The 14,401-nt window shown below is 44.8% G+C and overlaps 1 protein-coding gene across 1 annotated transcript in view; it reads left to right on the top strand.

The window, feature by feature from the left end:
- Positions 1-14,401, top strand: part of PPM1E (protein phosphatase, Mg2+/Mn2+ dependent 1E) — a 137,013-nt gene that overhangs the window by 101,679 nt on the left and 20,933 nt on the right. The window contains exon 2 of the mRNA XM_056865496.1: positions 10,858-10,976. Coding sequence (XP_056721474.1) covers positions 10,858-10,976 — 119 coding nt within the window. The remainder of the gene's footprint in view (positions 1-10,857; positions 10,977-14,401) is intronic.

The raw sequence follows: 14,401 nt of genomic DNA, 5'->3' as shown, positions 1-14,401 counted from the left end.
TACAATAGGGGCGATAGTGAAATACAACCGTTCCCAATGTTCCCCCACGGACATAATCACGGCTGCAGTTCTGTGGGTCACCGGGCCCCGTTTAAAGTCACTCCCGTCCATTTGGGAAAAACGGAGGGGTCCCGGAAGCCGCTTGCGCCGGACACCCAACTTCTTGGCAGTTTCCTCATTTATCATGGTGCGGGCACACCCCGAGTCGACCAACGCGGGGACCTCTAACGGGGGACCCCCTTTGGGTAGGGACAGATGGACACGCACAAATACATTGTCCTCTTGGGCGCTTACCATCGGTGGAGCTCCTTGCACAACGATAGGGACGGTCTGCTGCGGAGCCCCCTCTACAGCAGACCGACGGCGTTTTTTGCCGGCTGTTCCCACTCTTCCTCCTCGCTGGAAGAGGGGGACGGGGTAGTGGCCTCCGGGGAGCCGTCCGAATCAAAGACGGTATTTGTAATCCGGGACCCCGATGGGACCGTAGAGTCGGATGCCCCATCCTGGGGACGTGCGTGGAGAGCGGAGGGTGCGCCGGAGCGCCGGCTCAGTGGTCCACTTCTGCGGCGAGGCTGGCTGTCGGCGGCCGGTTTCGTCGGCTCGGCCTGGGTTTGGCGGGGAGGGGTCGGACGGCCTGAGCGAGAGGGGCATTGCGATGCAAAGTGACCCTTTCCCCCGCAGATCAGGCAGACGCCGGCCTCGAACCGCTTGCGGCGTTCCGCGGCCGAGAGGACCCCGCCACCCCCTTGCCGGAGTTCCCGGCCACGGTCACCCCGGGGCCTGGGGTCTCGCCCAATCCGTTGCTTGGACAAGTTCAGGAGTTGTTTGCGATTCTCGATGTCAGCAGCATGGCGAACCCAACCTTCCACATCCGGGGGGTTCCCTTGCATGAAGGCCCAATGTTGGAGGTCTGGGTTGAGACCCTCCCTGAAACATTGTACCAAGGTAGCCTCACTCCAGTCCAGAATTCGGCTAGCTAGTGACTGGAACTCACTTGCATACTGCGCCACCGACTTAGTCCCTTGGCGCAGTTGCATCAGGGAGGCTTTAGCCCGCTCACCTAGAGTCGGGTCCTCAAAACGGTTTCGGAGTGCTACCATGAACTCGTCCAGGGTTCGCAGCACCGGCGAGCGGAGTTCATACTGCAACACCATCCAGGCAGCCGCCTCCCCTTGCAGTAAGGAAGCCACGTACTGCACCCGGGACTCCTCAGAAACGAAGGTTCGGCCTTGTTCCCGCATAAAAATGTCTACTTGGACCATAAAAAAGGTCAACTGGTCTCCCGACCCGTCATACGTGACTTTCAGGTCCCGACGGGCCGGGGGGGCAGGGGTTGCGGGCGGAACTACTGGCGCCCCGTCTGGGGGAGCACCGGCTGGAGGTTGCAATTTCAGCGCATCTAGGGTCGTGGCCATCTCACCCATTACGCGTTGCATGATCTCCATCTGTTCCTGCATAGCCCGGCGGTCTTCCTGCCACTGCTTTCGTTCTTCCTCCATGAGGGCCTCTTTGCGGGCCGGGTCCCCTTCGAGTCCCGTGCTGGGGAAGGCCAACCGGCGATCCTTCGCCGCAGTCCGCGAGAGCGACCAGCCCTTGGGAGAGTCCAGCCAATAAGTGAGCCCCCGGGGACGTCCGTCCCGATCTTGGTCGGGGGCGCGACCCTTCGGTTTCTTTGGCTTGGCTCCCTCCTCTTTAGGGTCCGGCTTCTCCGGCTCGTCCGGTTCCTTGGGGGCATCGGGGTTAGGGGTGGTGTCCTCGTCGGCTGACATTCTGTCCAAAGCGGTACAGCTGCAGTCCGAGAGGCAAGGACTTGCAACTTAATGTGAGAGATCCCCCTCTCTGAGTTTGCTTCTCCAAATCAGTTGCTCAGACGTTGATACAGAAACAATCGATTTATTGAAGCCTTCAGGAGATGAGACAGGCACAGGTAGAAAGTTGCAAGTGAGGGGCTATACGGGTTTACAGAATATATTGACTCCAGGGCACTGGGGCACTGGGGTTCACACTTATTGTTATGGGAAGTTACAAGCTTGGCATAATACAAAACATCAGACAGATCCCAGGAAGTCTGGGCGGCTATCACACTTCCAAGGCCGCATCGGCCTGAGGGAGTACTGGCAGGAAGAACAGCGGGGGGGGGAAGATACATGGGCCATCAGGCCTGGCGCCTGAGACCAGAAGGTGTGAACTGCTTTTACGAGTTCACTGATAACACAGCAGGTGATGGAAAGCAGAGACACAAAGACAGAGACCCTCACAAGAGAGTTGTCCAAGCTAACAGATGACACCAGGAAGGAGAAAGAGAGTAATCTCTGTGATGGTTGGGGCATATTTTAAAACCACATTGATTGAAGCCCAGATAAAATATATCACTTAGGTTAGGAGAGGTAAGACCAGAATGAAAGAAAACCAGAATGATTAATGACCCAAAGATTAATGACCCAACACAGAAACTTTGCCCTGTGTTCCCTGCCCCAAGTGTGTGTGTGTGTGTAGGGGGGCTTCCACATGAAACTTGCCCATCGTCGGAGTTTTCCCCATTTTTGTTGTGTTTTCCCCCAAATCTGCTTTGGTAGCTGTTTCATGAAAGATTGTTCTCCAGGTGTGCTTGGGAAAGTGTGAATGGGAAGGTACTGATTTCCATACCTCCTCACCCATATCTGGTGCCATTTCTTCTTTAATTTCTTCTTATGCTTCCTGCCCCCTGCCCCCACCACCTTCAGGCTTTTTGCTGTTTTTTAAAAAATCAGCAGTAGGTGTATTGCTATAGCAGCATTACACTATAGCAACATGCCTACTACTTTTTTTAAGACAGCAAAAAGCACTCTGGAAGGGGGATATGGATGTAAGAATAGAGAATCCCCCATGTGGAGCCTTTATTGCTGCTGCTAATGCAGCAGCAGTGAGAGCACAATGGGGAATCGCCCCCATATGGAAGCAACCCAAGTCAAGGAAATCATAAAAAGCATGAATGTTCCTTTTAAAATGTGGAGGGCTTGCCCAAACAAGACGAACAGAAAGGTACAGGTTCTGGCAAAACTACAAGTAAGTTGACAATAAGGCAAGCAAAAAGTGAGTTTTAGCAGTGTACTGCTGAAAATGTTTAAGACAGACAGTAAACATGTCTTACGTGTAACTCTTTCAATTACTCCATTTCTACTGCACACTCACCCAGCTTAGAGAGCTTCTTTTCCCTGTTTATGCAACCGAAGTCTGTCCATGATGGCTAAAGGAACATCCATGTATAGAAGCAGAATATCTCTGAATACCATTTGGTTTGGGCTGAGGGAGAGGAGGCAATGACTGTAACATTCAGTGCCTACTTGTGGGCTTCCTAGGGGCATTAAGTTGGCTTACTGTAGGGAACAGGATACTAGAAAAGATGGACTTTTGAACTGATCCAGCAGCAAGGCTCTTCTTATGTTTTCAGTGTATTTGCACCTAGGAAAGAAATACTATGTCCATGGTAGTGCTCAGAGTTCTTCTGCAGGGCATCTACCATGATATCATGGTGGATATCTACTCCAGTACTAGAGATAGTATGCCTCTTTAAAGCAGGTACTGGGGAGTCCAGGCAGGAAGATGCAGTTGCAGTTTTCCTGTTTGCTGGCTTCCTAGAGGTAGCTGGTTGGCCACTGTGTGAACAGAATGCTGGACTAGATGGGCCTTTGGTCTGATCCAGCATGGCTCTTCTTACGTTTGTTATTTCAGCATAGGGTTTGGCAATTGCCTCTGACTTGGTATTTGATAAAGCAACACATTTGAACTCCATTAACAGTTACACGAAGATGTGCCCCAAGACCTGGGTTCTAGAGTGAGTAGTACTTTGTTGGAATTTGATCGGATGCACAATATAAGAATCCCAATGTTCTTTGTTCACAGTTTGAAGGCTCAAGGTTTCCCAGAATGTAGTTCCTAATATTGCTATGTTGCAAACATGTTCAAAGGTTGTAATGTGGGGGGGTTTTTTTGCTTATATTTGTAGACCATGGAAAGACACTGAGCACACTGTAGTAAGAATCATGTGTCAATTTCAGAAGTTTGTGGATTGATATTCCTGATATAACTGATACATCCCTGATATTGTGAGAGACAGTGTGGTGTAGCAGTGAAGAGAGTCAAACTAGTATCTGGGAAGACCCAGGTTTGAATTTCCACTTGTGCCATAGAAGCTCTCTTGGTGACCTTGGGCCGGTCACACACTCTCCACCTAACCTACCTCGCAGGGTTGATGCAAGGATAAAATGGAGGAGAGGAGAACAATGCAAGCCCCTTTGGGTTCCCATTGGGGAGAAAGGTGGCATACAAATAAATCAATAACTAAAGAGTAGTATAAAAAAGTTGAGTTTGGCTATAGTCTGAAGTATTCTTTGGACCCCAGCCTGCATTTCTCAAATGCTCCATGCCATGGAAAGCGGAAAAAAATGCTAGTGCGTCATATACATTTCACCAGGCACTTTAGTGTGGTGTGCAAACTTTAAGCATATACTGCATATTCTGCATACTCTGGTCACCCTGTCAGATAATGCAGCAGTGCCCTCTCTTCCTAGAACAATTATGGCATAGAATAATTAAGTCCAGGTCACCTCCAAAAGAAAACCTGGAAGATTACATTTGGTGGTTTTTCTTTTTCCCTGTGTTTTGTTGCATGTTTTCATCTATTCTTGAAAGTCCTCTTTTTTAAACTCTAAGGAAGGATATAAACATTAAATATTTAGGTGGAGACCTGTCTGTGCACAAACTGTAGATATTACAAATCAGAAGTCATGTAGTATTCAGGTGGTGCTCTGTGAGATTTGTTTCCTGTAGCTACTGTTGTAAGGAAAGATTAATCTTGTATTTAACTCACCAACTGTCTATTCCTTCTTGTGACACTTTACAGATAGCATCTTCATCCAGTAACATATTTTCATCTTTCCCTGAAATTGGTTTTATCAGACATCCTATTGCTGTCTCAACACTGTCATTTCAGATGGCTTTACACCACCTTTTAAAAGATAAATCTGTTCTCTGTCTCCCCCTCCCCCTCCCCCTCCCCCAGCCCAGTAGTTCAGGTTTCACCATACATCAGAAAATGCATCCTCCCATTTTGCCAGTGCTGTGAGCCTTTTAAAAAAAACTTCAGAGATTTCACCTGCTGTGGAAATGCCACAATACAGCATAGCTTAGATAGGATCAGAAGGCTAGTAAAAGGGGGAAAGTTGATGCTTTCCGACTGAGGAGAAGAGAATCTGCAGTGACATCCCAGCCAAGAATAGCTCTCTCTTGGCATGCCTTATGAGATCGAGTAAGCCGTTCAAAGCTTTATGGGCTGCTTAGCTAGTGTGGATGCTCTTCTCTTTGATCATCTCTGAGTCAAACAACTTGGGATAATATAACCATCTTCTAGCATTAAGGGAAAAGCATTAGCTGGTGCTATCCCTCTTTAGAAAAACTCTTAAAGCACAGCCGCAGAATACACTGATGTGTAAAAATATTAGGACTGTGGATCAGTTTAAGAATTTTCAGTATACTGACCATCTGCCTTTTACCCAATTAAACACATATCTTACTGGAATGATGGTATAGGATGCCTTTTTGAGATAATCAAAGTATAGGATAACTTAAAAACAAATAAATAAAAGCTGCCACTGAATAAATAGTAAAGGTGGCCTTTTATTCTTACCTAGGAATAAATTTAATTCAAAATGAAGCAGCAGCATCTTTACCATTTCAGTGGAAAACAGAGATATAAATTAAGTGATAAAATGCATTTTCTGGGGCTATTCCAAGATCATCCCCAGGAAATTATTCTTGGCAGTGATTGTTAGGAAATTCAGGATAAAATAAATATTTTATTAGTACTTGGACTGTCAAGCAATCATTTGCATTTTAACTAATTAAATTTAAATAGCATATTACCCAGACTCACAATTTATAACATCCCTGAGATGCTGAAGGAAGTACAGAGTCCTGGGAGGGAAGGTGGCATGATATAGCCTGATCCCATCAGCTCTTGGAAGCTAAGCAGGGTCGTAACTCAGAAGGAAGACCACTAAGGAAAACTCTGCAGAGGAAGGCAATGGTAAGCCACCTCTGCTTCTCAATTGACTTGAAAGCCCCTTGCTGGAGTTGCCACAAGTTAGCTGCGATTTGTCGATACTTTACACACACACACATATGGAGTCTTACAACCAAGCTACCATTCATACTTGGCCCATCTTTAATAGTCAGATACATATAGAAATCAAAATAGCTTGAAAACAATCATGCCTCAAAATATCAGTCCTGCCTTATAAATTTAACTGATAAAGTAAATCTTCAGGTTGATCTGATTATTAAAGCTTGTAGCTCTTTTGGTGCTTTTAATGTTCATAGTCTTTTGTCTTCACGATGACTGCTGTTTCCTCTATACAGCTGGGGAGCGAAGGCTGAGAGGTATTGACTTGTTCAAGGTCAGTTAGGGAATCAATGAATGAGGCAAGGCTTTTGGTATTTTTATATTAGACTGCAATAGTCCTAGAAGCAGAGTAGTAACCCACGCTGACCCTCACCATTTATCCCTTACAATTGGGAATTCCTTCTCCATTTCTCTGCTTGGCAGATCTTTTTTTCCTTCTAGTGGTATTGACCAGTATATTAACTCTTTAATTTTGGGTCCATAATATCTGAGGGCTCATTTTACATGTGATATTTGCCTGTAAGACTTAGGGAAGAAAACACGTACATCATGGGTGGTGCAAGTGTTTGTTTTGACACATAAAAGGGAATACCCCATGAGGGGGGAGGGAACGGATGAAAATGTGCATCCTGATCTAAACACCAGTTAAACTGAAAATAAGTCCAGGCCAATACAGAAGATTGAATGATGTGGACTTACTGCAGTGTAACAATTGGGATTTATTTCATTGTCTGGCAGATAGAATCCTGGCAAGTCTAGTTTGACAGTTACAAAACCACTATTTATGATCCTTTAACAAAAGCTGGAAAGACATTTTGATTCTTAGTAGTTGAGAGCAAGTAGGACTTCCCTAGCTGATCACTTCACTGCTTGCACTGCACGGTTCTAGAAAGCCTTCCTAAGAAGATTTACAATGTACAGATGTCAAAGGCAATTAATTCTGTTGCCATCTGTTGGTATTATTAGATGAGCATATCCTGATAGAGAAAGGGAGCTTTCCTGAGATTGTTTTCCCCTTCATCTTATCCAGCAAAACTGACAATAAACCCTCTGACTGCCTTTAAGTTCAGCGCAGGGCTAAATGTGCCATGTCTTGGTAGATTATTATTGTTGTTGATGTTGTTATTGTATTTAGAATGTAACTAAAGCTACTTGGAGGAAAGGTTGCAACATCATTCTCACTTCATTACTGGCTCTCTGAGATACATGCAAATGGAATGATGTTGATAGCGGAAAGTGCCATCAAATCGCAGCCAACTTATGGTGACCTCGAAGGGTTTTCAAGGCAAGAGACGTTCAGAGGTGATTTGCCATTTCCTGCTTCTGCATCACAACCCTGGACTTCCTTGGTGGTCTCCCAAGTACTAACCATGGCCAACCCTGCTTAGCTTCCAAGATCTAATGAGATTGGGCTAGCCTGGGCCATCCAAGTCAGGGTGCAATGATGTTACATGAGTTTTCTTTCAGACTGTTTCCCTTCAACGTTAATTAGTGAGAACTGCCTATCTTCCAGATTGCAGAAAGGCAGCTATGAGTATTGTGCCAAACACCTATGCTGCAAAGAGTCAGAAGAATGTACTTTCAAATATTCTGAGCAGTTTTGTAGAAGTCTGGCAGTCCAAGGATACCTTGGTTGGATAAGGAGACTCCAGGTTAAGTCTGCAGGCTTCATGTATATGTATCGTACAGGTCAACACTACTTGAAAAACGTGACTGGCACGGATTTTCTTACCAGCTGCTCTATGTAGTTGCTTGGTATGTAATGCTGCTGGAGAGGTTGCATTCTTTATGCAAATTCCAGAAGGGTCAACGTGTAAAGCCCTGACAGCCAAAATAACAAAGTGTTGTGACACCTTTTAAGAACAATACATTTATCGTGATGTCAGTCTCCCTGAGTCACCAGAGACCTCTTAATCAGATGCTTGAAATATTATACTCACATTTTCATCATATCACGGGGTCCTCTCCGTTTAGAGCTATACATGTTCTTGATGCCATACTCCACTTTCTGTTTTACATTGTTGGTGAGCAGTAAGAAGCCCCTGGATTAACTCTAACCTACTAAGGACTGCTGGCTGCCACCTCATTTGCCAGTTTAGAAGCAGGTGAAGGGGAAATGTCATCTGTGGCAATAGAACTTGGTTAACAGGACACTGTAAGGTGCTCCCTGTCCATTCTCTTCTCATCAGTTTAGCAAAAGACAGTATAGCAAAAGACAGGTGTCCGTCCCAAGGTGCTTGCAGCCTCAGGGCCAAACTAAACAATGCAGCATCACCACAGACACCATCATTTTACTGCCGGTATTCCCTCACTTTACAAACACCGTGGGGGGCTGATTCTGCTTGGGACTGTGGCACAGGGGGAAGGAGGGTTTTCAAAAACGTAAATACCTTTTATAAGTCACATATAGGGTTAGGGTTAGCTGTGCTTAATTTACAGAGTCTGATTTCAGAATGTTGGCCATTTTAGGACTAAATTTGAATTTCATTGAGGCGTGCACACACATTATTACTTTACCATTATTTTAAAAACTTTTTAGCTTCCAATGGCCTGCCTTGATAACTCTTGCTGAAGCCTAATTCTGATGACCACATGCACACTATGTAAATACCAACACCCTGTGCCTTTTTCAGGGTTGCAGGAGTTCATGATAAATGTGTTAACATACCCCTCCTTCCATCCTGAGTGCAGCCAAAGCTGGTGATTTAAAAAAAAGTATATTGCTGTTTGAAAAATTGGATTCTGTGTGTACTGGGAAATGAGAGGGCAGGTACCTCTACAAGTTTGCTCATTTTTGCTGATAGATATTGAGTTTCAGCATCTTGCTGTAGGTTAAATGGTATCTGAGGATTCACCTAGTGCCAGGAAGAGCCAACCATGGACAATTAATATCCCTTGATAGTTGTATTTCATTACTGTGCATTTTAGTGAACTTTGAGGTAGCTGCGTGGGCATATTGCATGACTGCTGATGCTAGGAAAGGGCTTGAGTTGATGGTTTTTGAGTTAAAGGGGTAGAACCTTTCAACTTGACAGAATATCATTTGGAGGAGTTATTGCTGGTATTTTTATTTTTAACCCTATGTTTAATATCTTACATAAATAAGGAATGCTAAAATTGAAAAAAGCTGAGAGACCTAGCATGTACATTTAAGTTAGAAAACTCTAATGGAATAGCATTCTAAATTTACAGATTTATTAGCCTAAGAGATAACCTAAGCTGTTCAAAGGAGAATGGCTGAGTGTGATGAGTGAAATTAGAAGGCTGTGTTGCTGCCATCCAGTTGCTTGTTCTGATTTGGTTAAAGTTGGTGTTTCTGCATGTTTTAAGATGTTTTTGTTTTGAAAAGGAGGAGGAAGAGCCCAGTTGCATTTGAGATGGTGGCAGGTTATCTTTGCAGTAGCTGCAAGCCTATACTACTCAGCTGGAGGTACTGAGCAGGCAGCAGTTGGAACAGATAGCAGATGCTGGAGGATGGGAGAGAAGTTATTCCAGGGCAGGGACAGATACAGAGGGCATTGCCCATCAGCTGGCCCACTGCCAAGCAGCCTGGCAAACTGTGTGTCTGTGTGTGTGTGTGTGTGTGTGTGTACCATCCCTAACCTCAGTACCTACTGGCCTCTGCTTGCAGTACCACCAGTCAGCTGGTGGAAGCAGGCATGCCACTGTCTCTGCCTAGTGCTTCCTGGTTGGTGTGAGAAGGCTCCAAGGTACAAGAGGGTGCATCCACATGGTTGAGAAAAGCCATTCCTGCAGTGGAAATAGCAGTGAGAAGGAAGTGCGGGTATGGTGTCCATATGCGTCATCCCTGAATTGCACACTGCTGGCACTGCACCTCCCCACCTTCTTGCTTGTCACAATGGCAAAGAAGTACTGACCAGATGAGAATCTTCCACCCAGCCCAACTTGGTTATTAAAGGGGGGGAAAGCCCTATTAAAGGGCTAAAAGTTGGGGTGGAGGGTATTCCCAAGATGAGAGTCATTATATTGAAAGTGGAGCTAAGCGCTACCCCCACCCCCTTTGGATTGGCTGCGGGAAGAACATTTTTGTGATGGCTGTCTGCGGCTGGTGCACTGTTTCCTCTTTAAATCACAGGAGGGGTCCCCCATCCCTGGCTTAAAAGGGAAATCCCTGGAAGCCCCATGAGCCATCCTCAGATAGAGCAGAGCATCATATGGAAGCTCCCAAATAAATTGAGGCCATGCTGTGTGCCATCTGGGGAAAAATTTCTGGGGGAACAACCAGAGAAGGATGCCCATGTATATACCCAAAATGAAAGATGCCCCATTTTTGCAAAGCCAAAAATGGGAAACAAGGTTGTCTTCATTTCAAGTAAATATGCTACCTAATACTTAGCATTTGTGTGTGTTGTTTGCGGGGGGTGGGTTAGCATTCAAAATGCTCCATGAAGATCAAACTCCTTAATGAGTTTATGGCAGAGGGAAATTTTGAACCAGGGATTTCCTGCTTCTTAGGTTATTCCCTTAGCCACTGCACCACACAAATCACATTTGCCTGTGTAAAGACAAGTAAAAGAGATGTGCTTATAACCCAACTCTACATAACTCTACAACGGTTGCTATAGGAAGAGGTAAGTAGAAGATTGTTTAAAAATGCACACTGACTAGTCTTTAATGTTAAGAAACTGCTGTTTCCAAGGTTTGTGTATGCTTATCTTGTATTCTTTCTCTTCCAGTAATTGCCCTTCGCTTTTGGCGGCAGCTTTAGCTCGTGCAACAGCAGATGAAGTGCTTCAGAGTGATCTCTCCGCACACTACTTACCCAAGCATGAGGATAGCCCAGATGGGATCATTCGTAAGTGCCTGTATACATCATAAGTCACTACCTATATGTAATGTGTTCCATGCAACCACCTAATTGTTTTCCCTAGTCCCAGGATCAGCATGGTACCATCACTATCCTACAGAAGTAGGTCACATGTCTTCATGTGAGGCAGTTGCTCCATCCCTACCCCGAGTGGGTGGCTTAAATTCTTCCCTGCATCCCATAGATTATGTCTTGGGCAGGTAAGAAATAGAAATATTAATCCACCAGTTGGTTATCAGTCTTTAGGATCTGTGGAGCAAATGTAATCCCCCTCCAAATCTTTTTTAGTTACTTTGAATGAAGTTTTAACTTTGCTTAACTTTCCCCACAGCAATCTTGCCAGAAAACAGTCTGGCAAGAAATAATGTTAAACAATCTTCTTTAGACTTTAAATTACAATCAATTAAAAAAAAATCATTCTTTGCAATTATTGGATTTCTAGTAGAGTCTTTAAATGGGGTCATCAGACTTAAGAAGCTGTTGGAGAGGTAAGTAGCCAAGTGCAAATTTAACATATATGTTATGGCTATGTCCAAGTATCATGCCATTTTGGTTTAAAATTAATAAAACTAATTAGTTTTACATAGAATCATAAGCAAGTGGCCTTGGCAGCAGAGAGATCCTCATTTAACATTCTTAAATTTCATAGAAGAGGAGCCTTTTATATTCCTGCAGCCCTTAAATTATTTTTGGTGAAATCAGTAAGCCAAATGTCCTATGGCACAATTTTAGGCTCCCCCAAATCAAGCTATAGGCCATTGGAGAAAGTGCAATCAAAATTTCTTAGAGCTCCACTGCAAGTCCCATGTTGTGTTTCAGATTCGTGGATCCGCTTGGAATTAGGCATGCTGAAAGTAGAGGCAAGAATTACCCTAGCCTCAACTTTACTGTGGCTGAAGACCCATGAAGCTTCAGAAGGCTTACTTCCCTTGCTTTGTTTGGACCAGTTTAAATCTAAATAACTGGAATCAGTTAAAAGATTGGAACTATTGGGTCTCTCTCACCAGTTATTAATAACATTCAATAAAGAACAAGCAAAGTTGATAGTGAGGCAAAGATTACACTGAAAGACGCTGAAAGACAAACGGATCTTAGGTGCTCCCCAACTTACCTTGCTCCCTCCAAGGTAAGATACTAGCTGGCTCCTGCTCAGTATATTCACACTATAGAAGTAAACAAGCAAAGATGAGCTCTAACCCTCTCTAGAGGTTCCGTACTTCCCTCAGCAGCTTTGGAGGGAAAATTTAGAAAACTCCCAAGAACTCAGTGGAATGTCCTTGTGGGGCCAGAGAAATTGAAGACTCTGGCCATGTTATTCTTAAATGTAATTATTATAAGGACATTAGACAAAAGTTGATCCATCCACTGGTGAACCTAAGGGAGTTTGATTCAGAAGAAGAGGAAATAAAATTTCTGCTGTGGGAAGGGGAGACGTTTACAGCCCATTCCTGAAATTTGGGCGGAAAGGCCTTAGGAAGCCTCCACCAGCCTCCGCCAGCACAGGGGCCCACACTGCCGGCACCCGGAATGCGCACACCGGCGTGAGTGGCCCCAGCCCTGGTGTGAAGGCCTGGGCGCCGGTCCCTGGCCGCCACCGCAGCAGCGCTGGGGCCGGATGCTGCCGCAGCCTCCCTCTGGCCGCTGGCACAGGCCGCGGCGGCAAGCTGGGAGGCATGACGGCGCCCCGGGAGGCATTCCTGGGGTGTTCCAGCTCTGGCTGGGGGGCGGGGCTGACATTAGTTGGCCTCCCTAGCCTTTTTGGCTCGGGAACACCCCTTTTTAATTTTCTTGAGATACCCCAGCTTTTTGTTGGTGTATCTCCCGTGCAACCCAATGAGGGTTGCACGGGTTTTTTGCGCCAGGTAGATGTTTCGGCAGTGCCGAAACCTCCTTAGGAGGCAATGCCACTGGGTTGCCTCCTAAGCCTGGCGCAAGCATTCCTTTCAGGAATGCAATGTGCGTCTTTCCCAAGTTGCTAAATTTTGCTCATGGCTATTAAGGTCCATTTGAGAGAGACCACTAATGGAAATGTCAATATTGGTCACAACTAACTTTTAGGTAAATTTTAATATAATATATTTATTGCAACTATTTTAGCATTTTAATGTATTTATGTTAAGCTATGGAAATACTTTTGATTTGATACCTACCCTTTTAAAATCCTTTTTAAGATTGTAGTTGTATACTATGTTCTGGCAAAAGCTGTAAATAATAAATGATACATAGAATGTTTTCTGGAACTCCACTTAACTCAGTACTGGGAAACTCTCCTCCTTCCTGGTAGTTCTTGAAAAGATAAAGGCTGTGAATTGTACAAGTCTTGGTAATAACTAAACAAATAATCCTTCAAAAGTGAAATGCAACAACTGTGTCACACATTGAAATATGGAATGAAGCGATCACCTTGCTATCAAAGACAGAGTTGACTTTAATAGGATCTGGATTCAGTGAGGTTGCCTTTCCTGCATATACTTTGGTAAGAAACTTAGAATTTGGATTCATTCTTATATTCAGTGTAGGCAGAGTAGAATTGTCCTGCATTCTCAGTTACTTATAATGGCTTTTACATATGCCAGTTTGATTTGTGTATCTTTGATTGCTTTATGTTTTATGAGAGCCAGCATGGTGGTGTGGTTAGGAGCGGTGGTTAGGAGCAGTGGACTCTAATCTGGAGAACCCACTCCTCCACATGAGCGGCAGGCTGTAATCTGGTGAACCGGGTTGGTTTCCCCACTCCTACACATGAATCTAGTTGGGTGTCCTTGGGTTAGTCACAGTTCTCTTAGAGCTCTCTCAGCCTCACCTACCTCACAGGGTGTCTCCTCACAGGGGAGGAGAAGGTGATTGTAAGCCAGTTTGATTCTTCCTTAAGTGGCAGAGAAAGTCGGCATATAAAAACCAACTCCTCCTCCTCCTTTTCTCACATTTAGTTATATTACTTTTAAGTAAAGTTTTTCACTAGAGCACTGATTACTGGCTGGAAAAACCAGATATTGACATTGGACCTGGAATAAATAAATAAACTTCTGATTTTCCCTTGAATTCAGGAGCCTGGAATCTGAAAGTAGTGAATGCCAGATGTAGCATTCATTCACTACTCAGTACCATGATCTGTTGGTTTGTGTATTGTCAAAAAACCACCACATGGAAGCAAAACGTCTCTTTGGTTCAGTTAGTTTACATGTGGTGGTTTTTTGTCAATATCCTTTCATGGGGAGTCTTTTAAGACTGGCACAGAGCCATTTTGAGTGACTGCATAGATGACCGCTCAAAGAACACCAGTCTGGAGACCAAATCCTATGAGGAAAGGTTGAAGGAGCTGGGTATGTTTAGCCTGAAGAGAAGACTGAGAGGTGATATGATAACCATCTTCAAGTACTTGAAGGACTGTCATATAGAGGTTTTTAAGAAGC

Source organism: Euleptes europaea, chromosome 19 (assembly GCF_029931775.1).
Source record: "Euleptes europaea isolate rEulEur1 chromosome 19, rEulEur1.hap1, whole genome shotgun sequence".
Lineage (NCBI taxonomy): Eukaryota > Metazoa > Chordata > Lepidosauria > Squamata > Sphaerodactylidae > Euleptes > Euleptes europaea.
Note: the sequence above shows the minus strand (reverse complement) of the source record. Positions and strands in the feature narration are given on the sequence as shown.